The sequence below is a fragment of the Mauremys reevesii genome, linkage group 3 (assembly GCF_016161935.1).
Source record: "Mauremys reevesii isolate NIE-2019 linkage group 3, ASM1616193v1, whole genome shotgun sequence".
NCBI lineage: Eukaryota > Metazoa > Chordata > Testudines > Geoemydidae > Mauremys > Mauremys reevesii.
This window is the reverse complement of record NC_052625.1, coordinates 91,558,246-91,584,688: the sequence shown is the minus strand read 5'-3', so window position 1 is coordinate 91,584,688 and position 26,443 is coordinate 91,558,246. Positions and strand designations below refer to the sequence as shown.

General features: G+C 41.4%; 1 protein-coding gene across 2 annotated transcripts in view; it reads left to right on the top strand.

Moving 5' to 3' along the window:
• Positions 1–26,443, top strand: part of IGF2R (insulin like growth factor 2 receptor) — a 93,522-nt gene that overhangs the window by 6,634 nt on the left and 60,445 nt on the right. For both annotated transcript variants that reach the window (XM_039530072.1, XM_039530073.1), the window contains exons 2-9: positions 3,557–3,690; positions 15,797–15,921; positions 18,164–18,262; positions 18,812–18,938; positions 20,026–20,146; positions 22,505–22,619; positions 25,472–25,634; positions 26,123–26,303. In XM_039530072.1, the coding sequence (XP_039386006.1) occupies positions 3,557–3,690; positions 15,797–15,921; positions 18,164–18,262; positions 18,812–18,938; positions 20,026–20,146; positions 22,505–22,619; positions 25,472–25,634; positions 26,123–26,303 (1,065 nt within the window). The remainder of the gene's footprint in view (positions 1–3,556; positions 3,691–15,796; positions 15,922–18,163; positions 18,263–18,811; positions 18,939–20,025; positions 20,147–22,504; positions 22,620–25,471; positions 25,635–26,122; positions 26,304–26,443) is intronic.

Here is a 26,443-nt window from a genome sequence, read left to right as displayed (position 1 = left end):
GGGTTAAGATTTCCTTGCCAAATCAGTAAGTTATATAGGTTTGACATATGACATAGCTTCCGGATTTGTCATAAGAATATACTTACCATCAATGTTTGTTGAACAAAGTGACTGGCATACAAGAGCAGAGAGTGAGATTGATTGGGGTACGTTAACTGCATTCTTTCCAGTGTGGCTTTTTAAAATTTGACCGAAACTTTGCATTTCCTGCTGTTCAGATTTTTATGCTTCTTGGAAGGCTTTGGCTAGATGGAGAGATCAATTTTTGTTCTTTGATTTGTATTTATGATACAAACACATATCTCTAAGCTTTTTGTCAGGGATGGTTCATCTTTAAGCTTTTCAATTTAAAGACAACTTTTAAAAATTTAAAAAAACCTGATTCTTGTAAGATGTTTAACTGAATGACTTTTTCACAAACCATGAAAACAAAACTTCAGTCTTATTATCTTTGTTGTTGACTACATAGACACTTGTGGATTAACTTTACAATTCTTTTTAAAGCTTACTGATGTGGAACTTTTGCAGAATTTTGAACACATAGAGAATAGAGCCTCATGACCACATCAAAAAGGAGAGGCTGGTGTGGTTTGTTAGCTAGCAAGGCAATGAATACCACTTGTGATGGGCCTCTATAATTGCATGGGAGTAGATGTGTGTCTGACTTTCCAGTAGTCGTCTGTTACCACTGAGCTGTAGAGAACCAGCAGGTCATGTTATTCAGAGCAAATTCACACAGAATATTAACCAACCAGGTTCCTTCTGCTTTACCAGAACTGGTGACTGGCATTTTCAAGCTTTATTATTAGGTTGCTTACAGCATAAACTTGAGAAGACAGATCCTGCACTGACTTTCACCTTCTTGTAACCCCACTGGTCCACCTGTTCACATGGCACTGTCTATACCAGGGGTTAGGTTGGTATAACTACATGGCTCAAGGGTGTGGGTTTTTCACACCCCTGAGTGACTGACATACATATACTGATGCAAGTTTGTAGTGTAGACCTGGCCTATTAAAAAGTGCGCTCTCCTCCTACTTAACTCAGGATTAGTGACTTTCTGTCAATGCATGTTACTTGCTGTATGAAAATCTTGACACATGGAATGATTTAATAGACTGATAAGTCGTGGTTTAGGATGTCAATTTCAAATGTAACTTGAAATTAGGTGTGCATTTTTTAATAAACATATTAAATTTAATTTAGAAATCTGATTTAAATGATCTTTTTAGAAAAAAATAATTGATTTTTTTTTCTACACTAGGTGAGACTGACACAATTTTGTAAACACATTTTTTATTTCAATGGAACTGCATTTTCTGATGGAAAACTGTTCTAATTTTTTTCCAACCAGCTGTAGTCTTTTCTTTTCCTGCCCCCATGATAACTGAGGGTTAAGTCAATTTCTTCAGGGTGGTTTTTTTGTTTTTGTTTTTTTTTACTACCACTTCACTCTTTTACTTAGTTTTGCTCTGGCATTGTCTAACTCCTTTCCCTTCCTCCATTTCTTGGTGTGTGTGGGGTTTTTTTTTTTCATTAACTTTTATTCTTTGCTGCTTTTGCTTGGAGCTCTTTCTCCACCTCAGTGATAACTAATTTGTGAAATGTACCTCTACATATGGGGCTAAAGATTAGACTGTATAGAGGGAAGGGGAAATGCTATGGAGAAGATATTGAATTCCTTTTACCCATCTTCCATTGGTTTGCTAATGACACCAACTTTTCCTACCTGGTATTTAGTAACTTAAAAAGTGATCTACTGTAAGGCTTGGAGGGAAGAAAACAGGTCATGTTTGGAAAGTTGTCTAACACTTTGAGTTTGCAGATGGCTCTGATGCCTCTACACCAACCTATAAACTTTTTTCCAAGCAGCAGAGTGAAATTAAGAAAACTGGTCAACTTCTTTGCTGTTGTACAGACCCTGTGGGCAGCGGGGAAATTGACACACTGCTTATCAAGTTTTTGTGTTGCTGCCTCGGGAAAGCGAGAACTCAGGGCCTGTCTATATAGCGAGTTAGTGCACTGCAAGCTAGATATAAATCTAGAGTGCTTCTCCATGCCATGCCCTAACAGTCTGTGTGGACGCTGCTGTGGTGCACTGAAAATTCCCTAGTAAAGTTTGAAACAGCAGGTCAAACAGTAATGCAACAAGGCACTGGAGAGCTTCATAGACAAAGATGACTCAGAAACCAGCCTGAGAGTGGGACAGAGTAGCAAAACTGCTCCTCTTCTCTCTTCTTGGTCCCAACAGTCAGCCTGCAGCGTGGACCAAGAGAGCATCTTTGTGTTCTAGCTGTTTGTGGGTTTGGGGAATGATCAAAACTCCTGCCAGCTAGAGATTGGTAGAGAAGATGAGGCCCTCAAGCAGAGTCCTTGGATTGTATCTTGGTGAAAGCCCAGTAGCTGGACCAGGTTGCTGGGCTTCTTGTGGCATTGACCCTGAATTTCATTGGTAGATCTGACAGCTGTTTGATAAATGTCTCAAACCATACTGGAATTGTAAAACTGTAGAAACTGGAAAAGAGGGTAGGTGTGGGGAAGAGCTAATAGGTCACACAAGTGCTTTAATACCACCATGATCATGAAGATTGACTGTCACAGATATTTTTAATGCAAGTGCTGGTCATTCTTTTGAATGTTTATCTTAGTGCTCTGTCCAGTCTAAATTTTAAAAACCCCAAGTGAAGAAAGTGCCTCCATTTTTCTTGGCCGATGGAGCCACAAACTGATATCTCTGGGGGAAATTTTTCTCATTCTGTTTACATTGTCCCCCTAATTTTACTTCACTTTTTTCATAGCATCACTCCATTGTACCTAGCTAAATGGCTCTCCATTCACTGTATTTACTTTAAAGATGAGTATGAAACGCTGTGCCTCCTTCAATTGTTCTTTTGGTCTAGCCATACATATTAATACCCAGGTCTTTCCTTCAGAAGCATCTCTCTCAAGCCCCTGTCATTTTTCTCAAAAAGGAACAGGAGTACTTGTGGCATCTTAGAGACTAACAAATTTATCTGAGCAGTGGGCTGTAGCCCACGAAAGCTCATGCTCAAATAAATGTTAGTCTCTAAGGTAGCACAAGTACTCCTGTTCTTTTTGCAGATACAGAGTAACACAGCTTCTACTCTGAAACCTCTCATTTTTCTGGGTCACATCTGAATGATCTCTGTCAACATCTCCATAGTATTGAGTGGCCATATTTTTAAAGGAATATTCACAAGAGCTCTGTAGAGGTGAGTCTCTTATCACAAAAACAGCTGCTGAGTTGGAAGCATTTTCAGTCAGTGGTAAAGTGGCTAAATTTCTTCCTGTGTGTATGGTTCCTCTCTTTCTCCCCTCCCCACCCCAGGCCCATCCACCTAAATAACATGAAGGAATTATTGTACTGCATCAGAGATAAACTTCAGAGTTGGGATTCCAGTGTCATGGAGATTGTGGCATTATTTTCTGCTTAGCGTTGGTTAGATCTGATATTTCATGGATGGGTTTTGGGGTTTGAGTAAATGGTTGTGAAGGTATGTATTAACTGACAAGCTATTTTTTGTTTTTATTTCAGTTATACATGGGAAGCAATTGATATAGATAAACATGTGCGTTATAAAATAAATCCCTGTGGTGGCATTGAAGACTGTAATGGATCAAGTGCAGTCTGTGCATATGACCTGAATAAAAAGGTCTATCTGTCAGTAGGTAAGTTCATGTTTTGTTTCTTACTGTGTCAACATTCCAAAATATAGAGAACTTCTGGCATGTTTGCTGTAGCTTCTCTCCAGGTTTCCTAATGTATGTTAGCCATAACAATGTTTCTTAAATTACAGAATAAAATTTTAATCTGAGATTTCTACCCCGCCTACTAAATTCTTTTTCTTATGCTGGTTAACTTTTACCCAATTTACAAGAGTTTGTAGCAGCTACTCATAGCTTCCAAGGTCAGAAAGGATCACTGTCGTCTAGTCTGACTCCTGTATGATACAGGCCCTAAACTTTTTTTTTTCTAAAATTCCTTTTGAACTAGAGCAATATCTTTTTTTGGTTGTTGTTGGTGGTTTTGGTATTTGTTTTAATTGAAATCCAAACTTAGTCTCTTAAAATCCTCCTCTAAACAGGAGTAGTAACAGTATGTATTACATTGTAGTTGTTAGTGTGTCTACTTATAGGACAACGTACATTGTATATATGCTTGTTGGTTGAAGTGTGGTTTTTATGTAGAAAACTAATGCTTGGATTAGATCTATCAACAATCTCACTGGAGAAAAGTCCTTTATTATAGACCCATAGTTACCTATGTCTCACGCAAACATGGTGTCTCCTCACTACTTCTATTGCTGAAAATTATTTACTGTGAAGAAGTAATCCCACAGTATTTTAAGCTTTCTGCATGAATATTTTTGTGTCCCCTCCCTCCTTCTCCCCCCCCTTATTTGGTTCTTTGTTAAACATTGGGTAGTGATGGTGATTCGATTATTTCTCATTTATATTTGTAATCACTGTGCATTTGGTTTGATCTTGGGAAACTGACACATCTGTTTGGTGTTTGTCCCTTTTAAAAATTGTTGAGGGTGACCAGAATGCTTGGATGGGTTGTGGTTTTGTAAAACCTAAAGTAAATAAAGTCCCATATTTGGGCCTTGGCTGTTCATGCTTAGATCTGCTATCTGCACGTGTAAAACCAAAGCAAAACAGTGTGCTTCTGACTACTCTATTTTCAAGAGTTAACTGATGACACAGACTTGTATGTAATTATTTGTAACATATTTTCCCAGGATCTTTAAAATGAGAGAATAGCCAGCTTTAAAAAAAACAAAAAAAAAAAAAAACTTTTTCATGCATCTTTTCAGACTACTTAGCAACTGTGACACTTACATCTAAATTAGGCTACATATAACCTGCCAGCCTGCTTCAGTGCATGGATGGGTTCTAGGAGAAGTGATAAATCTTCAGTAAAACAATTGCTGGGCTTGGCCTACTGGACCAGAGAGCTAAATTAGATTGAAGATTTAATTTCCATGGGGTAGGAGAGAATCTATAAACTGCAAACACACTTACATTCTCAAAAGTATCAGAGGGGTTAGTTGTGGGTTTTTTAAGTGACCAGCTTGTCCTACCATAAAGGATCCGGCTTTCAGATGGAAATTCTAGGCCTTAATTCATGATTTTGTCTGTGAATAAAATGCAAACACCATCTGAAATGTCCAGTTCTCTGGAATGGCTGCTTGTACATCTTACCGTAAATTGCCAGTAGTCAAGGAATAAAATAATTTTTGGCTCCATACAGATGCCAATTTGCTTTATCTGAACACTTTGTATAACTGTAATATCCCATGTAATCTGATAGCAAACTGAATTTTGTATAAAGCCCAGGCAGCAGGCCAGCTAAATTTGTCCTACAGATGTGTCATAATTTCACATTTGGGAGAGGATCTCAAAAATGGGCCGTGTTTTGACCCTCAATTCTAACACCTTTCCCTCTTACTACTAAAAAGCAATTATTCCTTGTAAGACTGCTGTGCAGAATTTGTTAAAATGGACTTGAGTCCCTGCCCTTTATATTCCTACTGGTGAAGCCCAGGTTGTAGAGACATTACTACTAAAAGTCTGACAAGCATTTAACTTGTTGTAAAGGGTTTAGGAAGGATACCATCTGGATCTTGACAAATGACATTAATATCTTACTTGACGCAAAGCTTCAAGTGTCTTTTTTCATTGACTTATGTTAGCGTGGTAAAGGAATTACACAAGAAGTTGAACCAATTAAAAATTCCCTTTTTAAAGCCTTGTTTGTGATGTAATTCTGAACTATATCTTAAAACATCACTTTATGACTAAGGTAAAAATTTTGTAATTCAGATAATGCAGTTAAAAAAACCTCCATATGCAAAATCAAGGTTGCCTAGTTCAAAAAGCCAAGGAATGCAGAAGCAAAGGTTTCATTGTCAATGCTAACTTGACCAAGTTCCACATGGCTAATACTCTTATTCCTCTTTTATTGTGTGGCTTAAGCAAATTGTCAAAGGCATGCGATAAAAAACAGAGGATGTGCAATGTGGTTGAGTAAAGGAACTTGAACTTCTGAATTTCCTGACTACTTGTGACTCTTTAACAGTGTGTTAAGAAAAATGTCAAGCTAACAAGTTATTTTGCCTCTACTATGACTTGTTAAAAACAGAAGGTGCCTATAAGTGTTTGGAAACAAAATACAGATTTTGTTTCATTGGGTGTCTGAACCCCAGTCCTAGTTGGGTTAAACGGGGCTTAAGTAAAAGTGTGATTCATCAAGGTGTTTAAGCCATGTGCCTAACTTTAAGCTTGTGAGTAGACCCATTTCAGCAGGAATACTCACATGCTTAAAGTTACTTTTATGGTTTAAGTACATTGTTGAGTCAGAGCCAAAATTCTACTACACAAGTTCTGCAAAATGAAAAGTTTTTGTATAGTGTTCATCAAATCACTTGTACAGTGGTCAGTTAGAATAGATACACAGAAAGAAAGCTTTGACAGCAAATTGTTCCTTTCAGTTAATCGTTAGCTATTGTTTCTATTGCACAGGCCCAGGACTAGGTCTATCTGTGGATTCTAATTTTTAGTAAATCCTTTTTTTAATGTATTGCATGGTTTTAACTTGCGTCTGATCAGATGCTTGCAAAGTATAGGTTGAATATACAATCCTTGAATTTCAAAAAACCTTGAAAACCTTACTCTTGGTTTTGTGAGCACCATATGCTTACACACTCAGCAGTAACACAAATTAGTTGGAGTAGCATTAGAAGTCTGTAGGCTTTCAGTGAACAAAAAGAAAAATCAGGTAAGGCTAAAACTTCATCTTAATTTGGCCTGCTTGACCTGAGTACTCAAACACACTCTGTGTGTGCATTGTTTGAGCACCAGGGCTGTTGGTGCTAGCCAGGTGCAATGGGAGGATTGAAGACAGTTTCAGCCTTAATTCTGAACTCCCCCCTCCCCCCCCCAATATGGTGGGTTTCAAGCAGAATATTAATATTAAACTGGGGTTTCTTCTACAGAACGTAAAAGGAAAAATGTGCAATGGGATATTGGGCATATTTTGTATCAATATGTAGACATGACTAGTCTACTACATTGTGCTGAGTATACAGTAGAGGGGTACAATTTATCCAAGTAATATAGGTGCCTATCCTGGAAGGCTGCTACTCTGAGGGCATGAGCGATGCACAGTACAGTTTAATGAGACCCTAATAGGCCTCTATTCTTCTAGAGAAGATGCATATATGAACCTAGGGAGAAATTTAGGTATTCTTTTGAGTAGATGGAGGAGGAGGAGTTTGTGTCCACTGATGAGGAGCCTGTTCAAGGCATGTATGTGATTCCCCCTCCCCCCCCTTAAATTGTGGGTAAAGTTGACAGAATTTTGCAGTGCGAGGAAAGGGAAGGTGCATAGGAGGCACTTGGAGATGATATAAGCTGATGTGGAGTTATGCCAAGGTTTTAAGCTGAGGAAAAGCTACTAAGGATTTTTAGCTTTAGATTTGAAGGATGTTAACTTCTGTATTGTGTATAGGCTCTCGGGAAATGGCACACAAGAAGGAAATACAAGACACTGACTCTAGCACAGGATTTCTCAACCTGTGGCTTGGGTCCCAGAATTGGCTCACCAGAATGTTTAAGGGTTGTGTGGCAGCTCCTGTTCCACAGGGCTGGTTGGGCTCCCTGCTCCAGGCACTGTAACTTCTGGGGTCTCAGCACCACTCAGGTTTGGCCCAGCCATCCTGATGACTGGAGTCTGGGTAGGCCAAATTGGAGTAAATGGCACTGCAACCTCATGAGCCAGGTCACATCTCCACACCCACAAATTTAGCCCAATAAGGGGGCGGGGGGCGCAAACCTGACAGGTGCTGCAACCCTGGAGGTAGCAATGTCCCAAGCAGAGAGCCAAGCCCAGCCCCACAACACAGGAGCCGCCACCGTGGGGTGAGTGCCTGGCAGAATCCGACCGAAACAACCTCAGGGCAGGGCTGTACCAAGGCAGGCCATAAACTAGGGGTAGTCTATCTTTTTTTTTTTTTTTTTTTTGTGGTCAAAATCCAAATGTCTTAGCCAAGGTCCAGACTCCACGTGGGAGGGGGGGAATGTTGTGGTTCATTCAAAAGCATCTGGCATTCTGGATTTAGCCTGCGTCTGACTGCCCCTGCTGTAAACATTTACAAATAGATCCTGAGACCAAAAAGGTTGAGGACCACTGCTCTAGCATATAGCTGACTTCTTGAGGAAAATTGGTTTAATCTATATATTTAGGTCTAGTCTACACTAGAATCGCCACAGCAGTGCAGTTGTACCAATGTAGCTGCACCTCTGTAGTGCTGCTAGTGCAGATGCTGCATGCTGACAGAGAGGTCTCTTGCATCAGCAAGCATCATTACTCCACCTCTCCAAGCGGTGGTAGCTTTTCCTGCTGACATAGCGCTGTCCACATTGATGCTTAGATTGGTCTAACTTACATCACACAGGGTGGTGGCTTTTCCACGCCCCGTAGTGACATCAATTTTATGCTGAAGTAAGCGCCAGTGTGTACAAGCCTATATTCCTGAATTAAAATGAATTTGCATCCAAACCCATTTTGGGATTTAAGTGAAAACAAACATGTAAGGAGATCCTGAAACTTTCTGACAACTGTTAGCCTGAGAAGTAGGTATAGAAGCCAGGGTAAAGAAATACTGTACTGCCATATATCACTAGCAAGTCAAAAGAATGAAATGTATATACAACTTTTCCCTCCAAACTGTATTAGTTTATTTGTTTATGCCTTGTCTTGCTACACTAGCCTTTCTTCCTGACTTCACTGCAGTCTTTTTCCTTTCTTACTGTAGATTGTGATGTATCTCATTCTGCATTGTTTTCAGTCCCTTTCCCTTCTTTACTATATATTCTGCCCTATCCAATATATTGTCTCAAACTTCTCTGTCCCCTTGCAACTATCTACACATTACCATCTTCTGACCTTTCCCATCTCTATCCCGCCATATACCAACTACTTGAACCCCAAATAAGCACATCCATTTCCATTGTAGATGGGTCTTATAGTTTTCCAGACACCTAATAACAGGAGGACTAAACTCAGGCCAGCGGTCTTGCTGTTCGTGGCAATACCCAGGGTTGAAGCCAGGTTTGCGGCGCGTTTACCAAGGTGCTGTCTCTGGATCCTGCTTAAAAACTCTCTTGTAGTTTTTGACTAGCAGGAGATAAACTTGAAGACCACACCCCCATCCCTTGCTGCTGGAGGAAATAATTGCCTGTTTTCTGTTCCCTATTTCAGAATCTCTTGGCAGCAGCAAAAGGAGTGATGGTTGACTTCAATGCTGCAGTATAAGGTTTCTTGTCCTCTGTTTTAAGTCCTCCAGAATCTGGCTCTCCAGCTGTCCAGAACTTTCCCAAACTGAAGCAGAATGAAACAGACCTAAATTATCAGCGTATTGTTGCTGCTGTTTTAGTTTGGCATAGGAACAAAACCTGGCAAGACTCTGATTAGTGTTCTGTTTGCAGCATGAGCAAAGTTCTGGGAAGCAACAGTGTTCAGTTGCATGTCTGCAGATATGAGTAGAGAATTACTGGCATAGGTTAGCCTCCAAATCCGTACAGAGTACGACTCTGGTGCTTCAACGCATAAGCAGCATGGCAGTCAGTCTTCATGGCAGGCAGTCTTCAGCTTCGCATGCTTGGTGTAAGTAACGGCATCTCGGACATTGTTCTCCAAAAACACCTTGAACGCCTCCCGAGTCTCCTCGTAAAGAGACCTGAAATGCGCTTCTCAAGGCAGATGCCAATGCCGTGAAAGCTCTCTCCTGGCAACAAAGCCCGATGCCAGCTCTGTCCACATATCTAGTCAAGTGACACCATCATAGGACCTAATCACATCAGCCACGCCATTGGGGGCTCGTTGACCTGCATATCTACCAACATGAGATATGCCATCATGTGCCAGCAATGCCCCTCTGCCATATACATTGGCCAAACCGGACAGCCTCTACACAAAAGAATAAATGGACACAAATCTGACATCAGGAATCATAACATTCAAAAACCAGTGGGAGAACACTTCAACCTCTCTAACCACTCAGGCTTTGGCTACACTTGCACTTCAAAGCGCTGCCGTGGCAGCGCTTTGAAGCGCTAAGTGTAGTCAAAGCGCCAGCGCTGGGAGAGAGCTCTCCCAGCGCTGTCCGTACTCCACCTCCCTGTGGGGAATAAAGTACAGCGCTGGGAGCCGCGCTCCCAGCGCTGGGGCTTTGACCACACTGGCGCTTTGCAGCACCGCAATTTGCAGCGCTGGAGAGGGTGCGTTTTCACACCCTGCTGCAGCGCTGCAAATTTGCAAGTGTAGCCAAGGCCTCAGTGACAGACTTGAAGGTGGCAATTTTGCAACAAAAAAACTTCAAGAACAGACTCCAGAGAGAGACTGTAGAACTCGCATTAATATGCAAATTAGATACAATTAACTTAGATTTAAACAGACTGGGAATGGTTGGGTCATTACACTAATTGAAACTATTTCCCCATGTTAAGTTCTCCTCACACCTTCTATGGGTCATCTCGATTATCACTTCAATGGGTTTTTTTCTTCTCCTGCTGATAGCTCATCTCAATTGATTGGACTCTTACAGCAGTTGGTATGGGTACTTCCTCCGTTTCATGTTCTCTGTATGTATGAATATCTTCTGTCTGTGTGTTCCACTCTATGCATCCGAAGAAGTGAGCTGTAGCCCACGAAAGCTTATGCTGAAATAAATTTTAGTCTCTAAGGTGCCACAAGTACTCCTGTTCTCTTCTTGGTGAGGGTTAGAATGTTCGAGTGTAATTCTGTGCTGTTATGCCCAGCTCATAGTTTTATTGAGGAGTGAGTGCGAAAAGGTGCTTTTTCTGACTTCTGCTGCTTTGCACCATTGTATATGATAGCACATCATCAGAGCAGTGAAGGAGGAAAAAAAACTTAGAAATGGATCTCAACCATTGCTGGCATTCAGCCATGAAAGCTTCTTACTGCATGTGTGAGAAGGTTTTTTCTAAGCATTGAATAAAAATGTGATTTTTATTATGAAGAAAACTGAGCATTCACAACACAACTTGACCAAGTTTTCATATGCTCTCCAGCACATCTGTAACGTTGCAGAATTGTGTAGAAATTGCATGTCTTAAACAAAACCTGTATATGGCCTTGATTAAAAAGGGTGTTGCTGTGCCTGCCTCCATTGTATAGCACATACTGACTCATCCAGAGTTGGCATTCTGTCCGAGAACTCAGACTGTATATGCAATATGTCAGCTGAGGAAACTACAGCGGTAGTAATAGAGATGGTTATAAAAGTAGAGTTACTTCTAAATTGGAGTGACACTCATACTGTGGGTATGTCTACACTACGGGATTATTCCGATTTAACAAACAGTTTTTTAAAACAGATTGTATAAAGTCAAGTGCATGCGGCCACACTAAGCACATTAATTCAGCAGTGTGTGTTCATGTACTGAGGCTAGCCTCGATTTCCGGAGCATTGCACTGTGGGTAGCTATCCTGTAGCTATCCCATAGTTCCCGCAGTCTCCCCTGCCCATTGGAATTCTGGGTTGAGATCCCAATGCATGATGGGGCAAAAACAGTGTTGCGGGTGATTCTGGGTAAATGTCATCACTCAATCCTTCCACCATGAAAGCAACGGCAGACAATCATTTCGTGCCCTTTTTCTCTGGATTGCCCTGGCAGACGCCATAGCATGGCAACCATGGAGCCTGTTTTGCCTTTTGTCACTGTCACCGTATGTGTACTGGATGCTGCTGACAGACGCGGTACTGCAGTGCTACACAGCAGCATTCATTTGCCTTTGCAAGGTAGCAGAGACGGTTACTATCCCTATTGCACTGTTTGCAATTGGAAATTGGCGATGACGGTTATCAATCCTTTTTGTACCGTCTGCTGCTGTCATGGGTGCTCCCGGCTGGCCTTGCTGAGGTCAGCCGGGGGCACATGGACAAAAATGGGAATGACTCCTCGGGTCATTCCCTTCTTTATGTTTTGTCTAAAAATAGTCAGTCCTGCCTAGAATATGGGGCAAGTGTACTAGAGAACCAGAGAGCACAGCCGCTCCGGGTCAGAGCCCCAGAGATCCCGCAGAAATGATGATGATCTGCGTGCCATTCTAGGGGGTGCCCCTGCAACAACCCCACCTGTTGCTTCCCTCCTCCCCCAACCCTCCTAGGCTACCGTGGCAGTGTCCCCCCGTTTTGTGTGATGAAGTAATAAAGAATGCAGGAATAAGAAACACTGAGTTTTTAGTGAGATAAAATGAGGGGGAGGCAGCCTCCAGCTGCTATGATAGTCCAGGCAGGACATTAAAGGATAGTGGGGAGAGGAGCACAGCCTCCCGCTGCTATGATAGTCCAGGGAGTACAGAATCTTCTTTAGACATGGAAGGGTGGGGGGGTGCTGATGGAGCTCAGCCTCCAGCTGCTATGATAGGACGGTTACCAAGTCTTTTGTACCGTCTGCCGGGAATGACCGGGAGTCATTCCCATTTTTACACAGGCGCCCCCAGCCGACCTCACCGAGGCCAGCCAGGTGCACTCACGGGCTGATGATGACAATGGCTACCAGTCATTTTGCACCATCTGCCACCGGGAAGGGGATGCTGGTGTTCAGCGCTGCAGCACCCCGTCTACCAGCAGCATGCAGTAGACATAGGGTGACATTGAAAAAAGGCGAGAAACAATTATTTTCCTTTTTCTTTTGCGGGGGGGGGGAGAAACACCCTGGAAAATGTTTTTGACCTTTCAGGCATTGGAAGCTCAGCCAAGAATGCAAATGCTTTTCGGAGACTGCGGGGACTGTGGGATAGCTGGAGTCCTCAGTACCCCCTCCCCCCCTCCATGAGTGTCCATTTGATTCTTTGGCTTTCCGTTACGCTTGTCATGCAGCACTGTGCTGAGTCCCTGCTGTGGCCTCTGTCTATCATAGCCTGGAGATTTTTTCAAATGCTTTGTCATTTTGTCTTCTGTAATGGAGCTCTGATGGAACAGATTTGTCTCCCCATACAGCGATTAGATCCAGTATCTCCCGTATGGTCCATGCTGGAGCTCTTTTTGGATTTGGGACTGCATTGCCACCTGTGCTGATCAGAGCTCCACGCTGGGCAAACAGGAAATGAAATTCAAAAGTTCGCGGGGCTTTTCCTGTCTACCTGGCCAGTGCATCCGAGTTCAGATTGCTTTCCAGAGCGGTCACAATGGTGCACTGTGGCATACCACCCAGAGGCCAATACCATCAGATTGTGGCCACACTAACCCTAATCTGACATGGCAATACCGATTTCAGCGCTACTCCCCTCATCAGGGAGGAGTACAGAAATCGGTTTAAAGAGCTCTTTATATCGATATAAAGGGCTTCGTTGTGTGGACGGGTGCAGGGTTAATTTGGTTTAACGCTGCTAAATTTGGTTTAAATGCGTAGTGTAGACCAGACCTGTGTATCCTCTGCGTATCCTGTCACTTTATTTTTGTTTGCTTTCCTTTCATGTCAACGTTAACTGTGCATTGTAACCTTGCCTCTAGTGGGTTAGATGATTAATTGAATGCTTCTGTAGGTCACTCCTCACCACAGTATGTGGGTTCTTCGAATAGCTTTTAGGATGTTAATGTCCTAAAATTTGTCCCTGTTGCTAAATTAGCATAAACGTTTAGCTCTTCTTGTAATAGAAGTAAGGAAAAGAGAGGCCCTAAAATAGAGTGAATGTAATGTGTTAGCCGGTAAGTTTCCATTGTGATTCACACCCATTAGTTTCCATCTGTAAGGTTTGTAACCAACATAGGTTTCCTCTTCAGAGTTGTCAAGTGGGCTGGATGTGTACAGCTCACCATAATAGAGCTTGCTGGTATCTGCATCACAAATTCCACCCATCCCAGCTTATCTGCAGGCCAGGACAAAAGGGCAGAGTTTTAGCGAGCCTGGTGGTAATGCTTTCCTGCTGGCACTGGGATTTCGCACCGGGGGAGGGGGGGGAAGAGTAGGGGAGAGCATTGGCAGTGAGCAGTGTCTCAAATTCTGATACTTGGTGTTCCTGTAGTGTCACGGTTCCCTTTATCAATGTTAACCCTCTTTTTCTCTTTCCCCATCTTGTCCAAGTCATCTACAAATATTCAGAAGGTTCCCCTTGCTCCCAAAATACTTTCCTATTTGGGTGTCCTCACTTAGCTCTGTCGCTTGCCCACAGGTAGGTCTGGAGTAGGGGAAGTATGTTAGGGGAAGCCTAGCTAACTTGAACCACAACCATGTAGCTTGTTTTTGAAGGCATTAGATTACATCTCTATGAGATGAAAAATCATTGACTGGCTTGTGTTCAAACATGACCTGTTTTCCTAGTTCTGACAGGGCCTAGAAGCAGAGGGAAATAGAAAGGGAAGAGGAAGTATCATGCTGGCATTTAAAGAGCACTTGCTCCAGTGTTATAAAATTGTGCCAGGCAGGTTTTGTTTCCTAGCTGTACAAAATTAGTGTTGAACAGGAGCAGGAGGATATGCAGTCAGTGTAGTAGATGTGGATTTTAGTATAACATTTTATTCTTTTCTTAAAATTAATAGAATTATTAAAATAGGTCTGCACCAGAACATTTGTGCGGACTGAAAACTGGCACCAAGATAATTGAGGAGTAATGATTAAACAACTGTGTAGACAGCTAGTGAAGAGGTGTCTAGAAGGGTATGGTGTGGGAATGAGCCAAGCTCTCTCAAGCAGCTGCGTAGGGGGAGGAGAAATGTAAATCTTAAAATATTTGAGGGGTGCAAACATCAAAGGAGAGGAATTATTTATCGTGGTACAGAAGCATAACTTGAGGTGTTACAGTAAAAATAAGAGGATGAGTTTAGACTTAATATCAGGAAGTAGCTCCTGATAGAGAGAGAAGACTCTGGAACAGTCTCCCAAGAGGCATGGTGGAAGCCCAGTCACATGAGGTGCTTTAAAATTAGCATCTTGAGCAAAGCTGCATGGACAGATGGACTGGATCATTGATAGATTCCACCCCGCCCCGCCCCCATCCCTACCTTCTTATGGCATGTCCCCATGCGCATTCATTGTAGGCACTTGAGCCCAGATCTTCAAAGGTATTGAAGTGCCTAACTCCCAAATACCTTTGAGGATCTGGGTCTTGGCTGGTAGTGGGGGTGCTAAGTTATACTGATGCAGTGCCTAGAGGTCTCAGGTAAGCCACGGCTCCCTTGTGCTAGACCCCTGTACAAACAGAGTAAATAACAGCCCCTTCCCCAAAGAGCCTATGGCCTAAAATGCAAACAAGGGGATGGTGATGGGGAGAAGGGAGGATGGCTAACTAATAAGATGGTTTAGCACTGACTAGCTGCAAGTACAATTCTTGGCCAAAAGATTGTAGCTGTATAACAAAAGAACGCTCCTAATCAAAATGCATACGGCCTTTAAACAGACTGAGTACACTGCAGCAATATTACATTAATAAATACTACTCACAATTGCTCCAGCTGGAAAAACAAGAGGATGAATTTTAGTTTTGAAAGTTTTACCCTCACGCTTTTCAAAGTGCTTAAGTTGCTCTTGAAAAAGAGATTTAAGTTTATAAGTCACTTAAGCACTTTTGAAAATTTTTACCCTGGATCTGTCTTAATGACTTAATTTATTACTCTGTTTTAAAATTGCCATTAAATGGATTTGTATGTTGTCTTGCGTAGTACTTAAGCTTAACTACTACATATGATGTACCAAGTAGTTTATTTTTAAAGTACTGTATTATTGCAGCTCTTATCTCCTTGTTTAGGTGACTCATCTTTGAAAAGAAGTTCTAAATCACTACTTGAGTTCAACACTACAAAACCCTGTTCGCAGCAAGGCGCCCAACATGTTGTACAAAGCAACATTAACTTCCTTTGTGGGAAGACTCTGGTTAGTCTGTCATTTTTGTTTCCTTTTGGCCTTTGTGTAAGTAACTTCCAGTGACCTGAAGAGCTCTGTGTAAGCTCAAAAGCTTGTCTCACCGCAGAAAAGATAATTGCCTCACCCACCTAGTCTCTTTAACTCCCATTTAGTCAGTAAGGCTTGTGATTTTTCTAAACTTGCTTTTTGAGAAATCTGAAATATCTCAGTTTGTGACGCTACAGATGTGATTACACCAGTTCTTTGACACTCCCACGACAACGCATGCTCTCCAAGAATGTGTATTGATCTCAGATCGTGGGACATGGAAGCCGTGTGTGGTGGTGATATTAAACGAACAGCTATCTTGAGTCATGTGTTTTGCTAGAGCTAGTCAATGACTTTTTTTTCTGGTTCTTTAATGCTTTCAAATGGATTTCAGTATAGTATTTTCACAAATTGTGTAATAAAATACTTTTATAAAAGTCGTCAGTGTACAGAGCACCTGAAAGCTCTTATTTAAGTGTCAGCTTGAGTAAACTGTGGACTTAAAAATAGATGTCATAGAATAAAATGTGACCAGCTTCTATTCTTATGAGCTAATATGTCTTTCAAACCAGTGTTTAGGTTTGTAAAGTCCTTTTTATTTTAATGTAGTGTATTCTGATAATTGCTAGAAATCAGAAATAAATATTGCATTGATCAGAAAACAAACCTAGGCCTCTGACTAATCCCTCTTTGGGACAGCTTCATGCAAGTTTTTAAAACTTTAGTACAAATGTAAAATTCTAGTTTAAAAGGTTTTAGTTTCTGATACTTGATGTCTCCAGACTCACACATCCCAAACTCCTTACTAGCTGTCGCGATCAGAGCTTGGAGTTCTGTAAATACTTATACCAAGGACCCAAATACTTCAGGAAGTGATGCTGTTGGCAATGATAACGTTATTACACACCTTTTTGGAAAGCAGGGTAACTTAAATCATTATGTGAAGTGCCAGTACATCAAAGTGTTTTGTTTTTTTAAAGTTTCACACTCCACATGTGACAAATTGAAGAGAGAGGGTGCAGACAGAAGCTCAGAGATCCTTTTGCCCTTTCTACATTACTGTTTCCTAGTGACAAGAAAATCTTCTACAAACTGTTATTTGTAAACTGTAAGAGCCAGTGTGGTCAGCGCATGACTTCGCTAGAACTAGTTAGACAGTTCACATGATTAGGACACCGCCAACTCGTCTCAATCTTTAACAAAACTATCTTCTATTGATATTGGCAGGCACAACTTTTTAAAAAAACACTTCTTGACAAGGATGTGTGTATGTACTAGTGTGTGGTGGGGACTAATGTAGGCAGGGCTTAGAGATCTTTTACCGCTTCCTTTCCATCCTTCATCTGGAAATGGAAAGCTTGCTCTGCCTGTGATATTCATAGGTAAATAGATATAGTTTCCAGGGCTGTCCAGCCCTGTCTATGTTAAGCACACCTTAAAGTACTAGACTGACTTAACAATAAGTTATGGTTATTGCACTGTTAAACTGATTGTGTGTTTGGGCATGAAAAGCTTGAATCTGAACCAGGCCTATCAAAACTAGTTTTTCCTTTACAGGAGAGATCCCTTGTTGGTATATGGTTGGAGATGAGATTAGTTTCTCTGGCCTTAATTGGTAATTGGCTTGTGGGATAAATGGCAGGCAAAAAGTACCTACCTATAGATGCTAAGGTATGGAGTCCTACATTAAAAATGCCTTGTCTTGCTAAAACATAAATCATGGGGACCAGAGACCTGCTTTTCACAATTGCTGAGTACCTGCTGTCCCTACTGACTTCAGCTGAAGTTGTGGGCACTCAGCCTTTCTGAAAATAAAGTCCATAGTTTTGGCCTGTAAAATGTAGCACAAATTGTACACATTGAGAATGAGGTGTTACTTTTGGGGGCTCATGCACACAGTGTGCTATATGTCATGTCTGAAGGGACAACTAGGGCTTTCCTGGTGTGTGGTTTTTGGCAGTATGCCTCTGTCTGTGCTTTCTAACAGCTTTCCTTAGTAATCACTAAACTTGCCATTCATTTACTGGGCAGGTCATCGTTTCTGAGTGCTATCCATGCCATTCATATTGTCAAGAGAATTTGGATGATTGCCTCTTTTTTTTTAAAAAAAAAATCACTTCAGTTTTGTTGATACTGACTTCTTAAACTTTTTAGTTTTTGATTTCTTAGCTTTCAGTTTATAACTATAAAGTAACTATTGGTTTCATGATCTTTTTTTAAATAGGGAACCCCAGAACTTGTTACTGCAACTGAGTGTGTGCACTATTTCGAATGGAGGACTTCTGTTGCTTGCAAGAAAGACTCATTTAAAGCCAAGAAAGAGGTAATATTCATAGACCATGCATGCATAAAGTGACATCACCAATTTTGCACTGTTCAGTTAGAAGGAATGGAATAGTAGGTCAGATAGTACTCTTGGTTTTTTACGGCATACCTTCAGTTAGAAAACTATTGTTCAGTCTTAAACTATAACAACTTTTGGCACAAGTAGCAATTTATACTTCACAAAAAGCTTTGTCAACTTTTTTGAAATGAAAATTCACCTTTCAAAAATTATCAATATCCTGTTAAACAAATTCTTTGTTAATAGCTTTAGTTAACGAAGATGTGACTTTTGCTTTCGGCACCTCTGCACAGCAAAACTAGAGTGGAGGGTTTTCACTGTTGCTTGTGCAGTCGCCAACACTGTCAACATTTTGCCTTCAGTGGGGAGCCCAGTGTTTTTTATGGAATTATTTTGACTTCTGGGCAAACCTTTCCACTGCTAGATTTTATAAAAATCAGTTGTCTTTGGAAAAAGTATTTCATGTCCTATGATATCTCTAACTAGCATGGTATGGACTTTACATGGAACTAACGTGTAACTTTCTAGGTACCATGCTACGTTTTTGATGATTTGAAGAAACATGACTTGAATCCACTGATCAAGACTTCAGGAGGCTACTTGGTGGATGACTCGGATGAGGATTCCTTGTATATCAACGTCTGTAGAGACATAGGTCTGAACCTCTGTGTACAGTATATGTATCTAAATTGTATGAATTATGGCAGTACTTACTAATGCCTCTAGTAAAGGCTGCCTGGTTTTATTTCCTGTTAAATCCTGCTTTTAGGAGTTTATAACTCTATTGTTTTAATCCATCTTTGATTTCAAATGTGGCTTTGAAGGCAGCTTCCCTAGAGCAGTCTTCCAGAACTGTTGAGCTATTTAAAGAACATTGTCCTTTTGGATGGCAAAATGGTTGTCTTAAAATAGTACAATCCAATCTGAGGCTCCTGTGCTGAGACTGGCAACAAAGGTATCAGTTGTAGTTGGTCTCTTGTTGCTGTCATCTGTCCAGTGGGATTCATGTTTCTTATGCCAGAGTGATAGCTAGCGATTATAGCTCAGTGCGGGCTCCAGTTCAGCCAAGCACTTGACTATACTTAACTTTAAGCATGAGTAATCTGATTGAAATAATGTGCTTAAAGCAGGGGCGAGCAAACTGTCGGCCCACGATATTACCACACCTGTAGCGCCGCGGGCCCTGTGCTGCTCCTGGAAGTGGCAGGCACCACGTCCCTGTGGCTCCTTGTGGGTGGAAACTACAGCTAGTGTTCTAACCCCAGTTGCTTTGAAGTAACCTATAAAATAGGCTAGGTGAACATACTGTTTAAAATTCCATAATTGGATTTTCTTCACATCTAGAATACTACTCAGTGGTGGAAAGAAAAAGCTATTAGAATGAGAATTGGAAGTTTCTAGCGTCAGAGGGTTTTTTGTTTTAAGTTAGATGACCTCTTTTCAGCTAGAAATAGTGGAAGTGTGTGTTTTATCTCTTTCATGGCTTCAGATGCTTCAGCAATCTTTTTTTTGCTAATTTTAGCTTGCCAAAAATAAAACCATTTGAGTTCAAACTACACTTTTGGAAGCTTTAGTGTGAGACTTTTAAACCCTCCCTCAAACTTATGAGCTGTAAAGGGGTTTAGAAAGAGCTGTTTCAGTCTAATGTAACTAAATTGTACCTAATCTGGTCATAGATGATACTTTTTCTTAGCGCTGCAACAAAAACTTCATTTGGGTGATGTCTGGTATTCTCTTAACAGGAAGCTCAAGTAGCGAAACCAGAAGTTGCCCTGTGGGTAGTGCTGCATGCTTGTTAAGTGAAGGCCATGCTTTTGATGTTGGCAGTCCTCAAGAACAGCTGAAACTGCGTGACAAAGACAGGTACTTTTGGTTATACTTTTATGTCTGAAAATCTCATGTATATATTTATAAGGGCTCCCTTTTGTGTTTCTGAACAAAACATTGTTCATTATTTGGCATGCATGCGCGCGCACACACACACCTGTGTTTCATGGTAATGAGTATTGTGTATATATTTTAATATATTTAATTACCAAAAGAAAGATAAAATTGGAAGGTGGCATCTTTTTTGTAGACAGGCATGAGGAGACTAGGTTTTTAATCTGTTATCATTTCCCTAGTTTAAATTTCTAATTTGTTTTTTTTAAACCGCATGGGCACGCTTTACGTTATGAAAAGTTCTGGAAGATGAGGCAACTACCTAGTTTTTAAGAATAAGCTGAAATTATTGGTGTCACTCTCTGGTGGCATTGGACGGGATGCCCCAAACAAAGGACTGAGTTCTAATTCCAGCTGTTCCAGGGACCTGCTGCATGTCCCTGGGAAAATCATTTGGCCTCTGTCTCACTTTACTTATCTGTTTAAAAACAAAACTTTATCTCACACGGGTGTAACAAGGGTTAGAGTTGAATGCTGCCCTTATGCATTTGTGTTAGCTGCCTCTTGGCTTCTGGGTATAGTAGAAGGTATTGGCTGTGACGCTAAGTTGTCTAGTATCTGCCAGCCTGAGACCCCCTTCTCTCCTTGTGTGAGACTGCCACAGCTGAATGAGTAGAGGCTCTAAACTTCCTTGGTATTCAGTAGAGAAGTCCCAGGAGGATGTTCTCCAAGGCGGCCTCTCAACTTTGGAATTAATTGGGTTGGTCTGAAATGGCCCGATTTCGGTGGTGGGGAGAGTCAGATGAGTGTATAGATTTTTATTTGGATGGGGTGGTATTGATTTTTTTTTTTTTTTTGGTGGCAACACAAGGGCTGACATTTTGTTTTTGAGCACTAGCTTCTTTTATGGCCCCTTTTTGAGCTTATTCTTCTCTTGTTGCCTATGGGGAGCACTGCTTACCCATCCATTCTTACAACACTAGCTCTTTGATACCCTGCCAAATGCATGTTGCCAGTGAGACTACAGAGCAAACCAGGTTACTGTGAATGAGACCAGGGGCTGGAACCCAGATTATATGGAAGCCAGTTAAAATAAGTCAGTTGGTGATATTGATTGGCCTTATTGACTAGCTTGAATAAATATGTTTTGGCTTTTCTGCACAGGGTGACAATTCAAAAAATTGTTGCCAAAAATATTAACATAGGCCTCTTAGACTGAGAATTAAGAATGTCTGCCTGTACTAGTTCTCCTGTTAACTGGAAAGCTCCTGCCACAAGATTGATATACAGGAAAGAAAACGGTATTCTCGTCTTTATGATTGTAAGCTTGTGCATGTTACAAGTACAAATATATCCACATAGCTGAAAGAATATGGTGACCTACAAAAAGTTTTTTTTTTTTTAAAAGCTGGGCTCGTGACCCTTTGTTTTGTGATGTATACAGAATGCCTAAAAGGTGGCTTTCCCTGCCTTTGTTGGAGGACTTTCTGAGTCTTTGGGAGGTGTATTGGCACTTGTATCTTAAATCAAGGACCTGGGAACAGCGCTGTTGAATTTTTAGTGAAGCCTTCCTCTCAGTGGTTTGAGCATTGGCCTGCTAAACCCAGGTTGTGAGTTCAATCCTTGAAGGGGCCATTTAGGGATCTGGGGCAAAAATCTGTCTCTGGATTGGTCCTGCTTTGAGCAGGAGGTTGGTCTAGATGACCTCCCGAGGTCCCTTCCAACCCGATAATCTATGATTCAAAAGATTGTCTAACATCAATGACTTGTCTAAAGACACACAATACAGAGTTTTAAACTGACTAAAATTCATTCCTTTCATCTGCTCTAAAATCCATTCCCTTTATCCATGCCCTTTCACTGTCCTGGCTCTTGTAATTCCACCATTTCCCTAGTTCGGGGATCGGCAACCTATGGCACGTGTGCCAAAGACAGCACGCGAGTCGATTTTTTTTTTTTTTTTTTTTTTTTTAATGGCACACTGCGGCCTGCTGGGAAAATGGGGTGTACAATGGGAAGTGTCAAGCTACTTAATTAAGTAGTGCTGTCAGCTCTGCCTGTCAGAGTTTTGGGACAAGGGGGAAAATAAGGCTGAAGATTCTTATCGTAACTAAGCACAAAAGGCAGAAGCTTTTCTTTATCCCCCCGCCCCTGCACGTCCTCTATTAAAGATAGAATTTAATATTTTTAAAATGCCTCTCCCAGGGTCTCTGGGTAAATTGCAAGTGTCCCACCCTTGGTATTAGCTAGCTAGCTTTCCCATGTAGTACACTTTGTATTTATTTTATAGTTGGAATTTTTTCCTGGCTTTCCATTTGTTGTGTTTGGTTTTTTTGTTAGGCTTGTACTGAGTTATGAGAAAATATACAGTGAAGAAGAGAAGCCAAATTTCTGTCAAGGTCATAATCCAGCAGTGACTATTACTTTTGTGTGCCCATCAAAGAGAAGAGGAGAGGTAATTGATCATTAATGCAGTCTAACAAAGTTTATTCTCACTTAACTCCTCTGCTTCAGCCTCTACTTTACTGAGAGCAGAAACCTAGTATGTGCTTTCCTGTTGGGGTCATGAAGCTTATTAATGTTTGAGATCCTCAGGTGCAAAGTATTAATACTCATTTCAGTATTAGTGGTTGGGTTTTTGTTTTTTTTATAGAACTAAATATTTTCAGAGATAAAACTCTAACTAGGAATACAAATTAGAGAAGGTTGGTGAGCTCCCAGCTCTGTGTAGCTTGAAAGCTTGTCTCTTTCACCAACAGAAGTTGGTCCAGTAAAAGATATTACCTCATCTGCCTTTTCTCTCTAATATCTTGGGAGTAATATGGCTACAATAACACTGCAAAAAAATCCTAGGAATACAAATGTTTTAAGGCTATCTCTTAAAGAATCTCTTCTTACTTTGGGTGACAACTGCTCTCTTCTGAATTTCAAATTGTGTTGAGATCGTTAGACCCTAGCATTGGGGTGGAAATGGATAGTCCTCTCTAGAGTAGATCATTATTCCTAGGCAAGAAGTTCTGATTGCTAATAAGTGCTGTTCTCCAACCTGATTTGTTTGACATGCTTCAAGTCTTTGTTCTGTGTAACTTGGTTCCATTTAAATCTGACCATTTGTCTTTCATCTGCTATTGTACCATGCCTTTAATCCACAAGTGTCATGTGCTTTCTTTAAATGATCTCTAATTAGTTTTTAAAGCAGAATCAACCTTGTGTGCTAGATGTCCTATCTGGCATAATTGAATGTTATGCAAGAGCTGAGAACTTTAACATATCTAGCAACATCCATTTGTTCCAGCTCACATAATGGCATGTGATCAGGGCTGGTGTAAGGATGTTTCGTGGCCTAGGCGAAACTTCCACCTTGCGCCCCCTCCCTGAGGCGACCCCCTTGCGGCAGCTCCTGAGGGCCTCCCCGCCCCAGCTCACCCCTGCTCTGTGCACGAGCACCCCGAGCACGCCGTCGCTGCTTCACTTCTCCCACCTCCCAGGCTTGCGGCGCCAATCAGCTTAGGTGCCGCAAGCCTAGAAGGCGGGAGAAGTGAAGCAGCCATGGCGTGCTCGGGGTGCTCGTGCACGGAGCAGGGGTGAGCTGGGGCGGGGAGTTCCCGTGTGCCGCCCCCCCCCTTACTTGCTGTAGGCAGCCTTCTCCGCGCTCCTCTGCCCCAGCTCCCTCTGCCTAAATGCTGGAGGCATCCGGGGCGGCTGAAGATCCGGCCGCCATGGTCGCTGCCGAAGAAAATGGCACCCCCCAAATCCCAGTGTGGTCGCCTAAATGGTTGCACCAGCCCTGCATGTGATCTTGGCAGCAAGACACTCTTTTAAAACCAGCCTGAAATTAACATTGCCGACACTTTCTCTGTATAACCTGTTACATTTACATGTTTTGGACTGACCTATTGTCCCTTTCCTGACCTAGATGGCTGTCTACACTTCAGCCAGATCACTCTTTAAAACTGATTTGAATAAAGATTTTTTCCCCCATTCATTTTAAAATTCTCTACATTTACGTAGCAGCCATGATACAGGCAGACTTACTAATTCCACCTTTGCCTTCCCAATCTTCCCATGCCTGGCCAGTGTTTGTACACTTGAATATTAATTGGGAAGCAAAACTATTAAATGTAGACTTATGAATGAAAATATTTCTTACAGGCTTTCTTTCCACTAAAACACATTCAGAATTTAAAGAGGTCTGTTCTAACCACATTTTCCTTCTGATTAAGGCATAAGGATTTAAATCTGATTATTGAATTACCTTCATCTTTATAAGGAGATAGTGATATTCTGATACAGCAAATAAGTTTCCCAGAAGTTTTAATGAGAGGGCAAGTTGGGGTGGGAGGGAGGCAAGAGGAGAGAACTCTATAGTAAAAATCATTTACCAAAGTACTTTTTTGGGGGGGAGGTGAAAAAGTTTTTGGGGGAGGAGAGAGGGTGAATCCTGTGTAACTCAATGTCTTATTCAGAGTAGTGTCCTCATTCTTTTATTCTTTTGAACTCTTATCCCCTATTAACAAGTAGAGAGTAGTCTAAGCATATGATTTGCAATTATAATCCTGGCTCTGATAGTCTCATTTTGGGCAAACCATAGGTAACAGTTGGAATTGCATTACCAGTCTCTTAAGGGTGGTGATTAGTGCTTCTAACGTGCTTTGAAGAAGAAAACTGTTATGAAGTGTTTTTAAAGCTGTAGAAGGTCTTTTACCAATGTTAGCTGCATTAAGTCAACTCTTAATAGTGATGATTTATTCACTTATTCTTGTAAAATTGCTATACTATTATAACCTTTCAGGAGATTAGTCTTATGCGGTACCTTTATTTTAGACACAAAAAGACCAACATTTTGGAGTCTGGTACCAAGAATCCTCTTTAGGCATCTAAATAAGCAACTAGATCCATATTTACCCTATCGTAAGCACTAGATTTGAGAAGGTTGGTCACTTTTTTTTGGGTGAAGAACAAAGATACTGCACACAAATTTTATATAGATTAAATATACAAATCAAGATGAGAAACTTGCATAATATGCAGGAGTCTTTATTCTTTAATTTTTCTTTAGTCTTTCTTTTTAAAAAAATTTGCTCTTAAATTTCCAAAAGCATGGACTCACTTTGCTGGAAACGTGACTTTCACCTAAATCGATGAGGAGCGGAATGGTAAGAAGGGGTGTTAGGTATACCCATCTTCCATCTGAGGTTTTTGTGTCAAATAAAAATCTTTTTTTATTCAAACAAACAAACAAAAAAACCAACAAAACTTTGGTCTTATTTTTATTTACAACTTTAATCATGTTCATTTCCATATCAGCGCACAGGTCCCAAACTCACTGCCAAGCTCAAATGCCGGTATGAAATTGAATGGGTCACTGAATATGCCTGTCACAGGGATTACTTGGAAAGTAGAAACTGTAGTCTGACCAGTGAACAGCATGATGTCTCCATTGACTTGACACCGCTCACTCAACAACCAAGTAAGTTCCTTATTTTTCTTTAACAGAGAAGGGAGTGAATTCCCTAGACCAAAACTGAAGCTTGGGATAGCATCCTGTATAGAGCGTTTGGGCAGGGGCGGCTCTAGACATTTTGCTGCCCCAAGCACGGCAGCATGCTGCGGGGGGCGCTCTGCCGCTCGCCAGTCCCACGGCTCCGGTAGACCTCCCGCAGGCGTGGCTGTGGACGGTCCACTGGAGCCGCGGGACCAGTGGACCCTCCGCAGGCATGCTGCCGAAGGCACCCTGTCTGCCGCCCTCCCGGCAGAGTGCCCCCCACAACATGCCGCCCCAAGCATGTGCTTGGCGTGCTGGGGCCTGAAGCCGCCCCTGCGTTTGGGACTGAAATTCGGTGATACAAATGCTTCTAGTCTTTTATTCCAGTACCTGTTCAGGGTTGTTTCTTTTCTTGGAACCCTTTTAAAGAAAACAGCTGCCACCTTACTCATTTTCTTTCCCTGTTTCCTTAGGCTATGTCACACCATACGTGGCTAAAGATGAAAAAGAAGAGTATTACTATTACTTAAATATTTGTGGGAAAACCAGTGCAGGCAACTGCAAGGATGACACTGGATCTGTTTCATCTTGCCAAGTAAAGATTCAGGATCACCAGAAAAAAGTGGCAGGAAAATTTAAGAACCAAACCCTCAGGTTTGTAAAGGCATCTGAGCTACACCTTCAGATAGGTCACTGAAAGAGAGAAGGGGTAAACATTTTGATAGAAACTCTGAGACTTTTTTGTATATAGAAACTGGTTTTTTTGTAAAAGGTACAGAATACAGTAGGAGGAT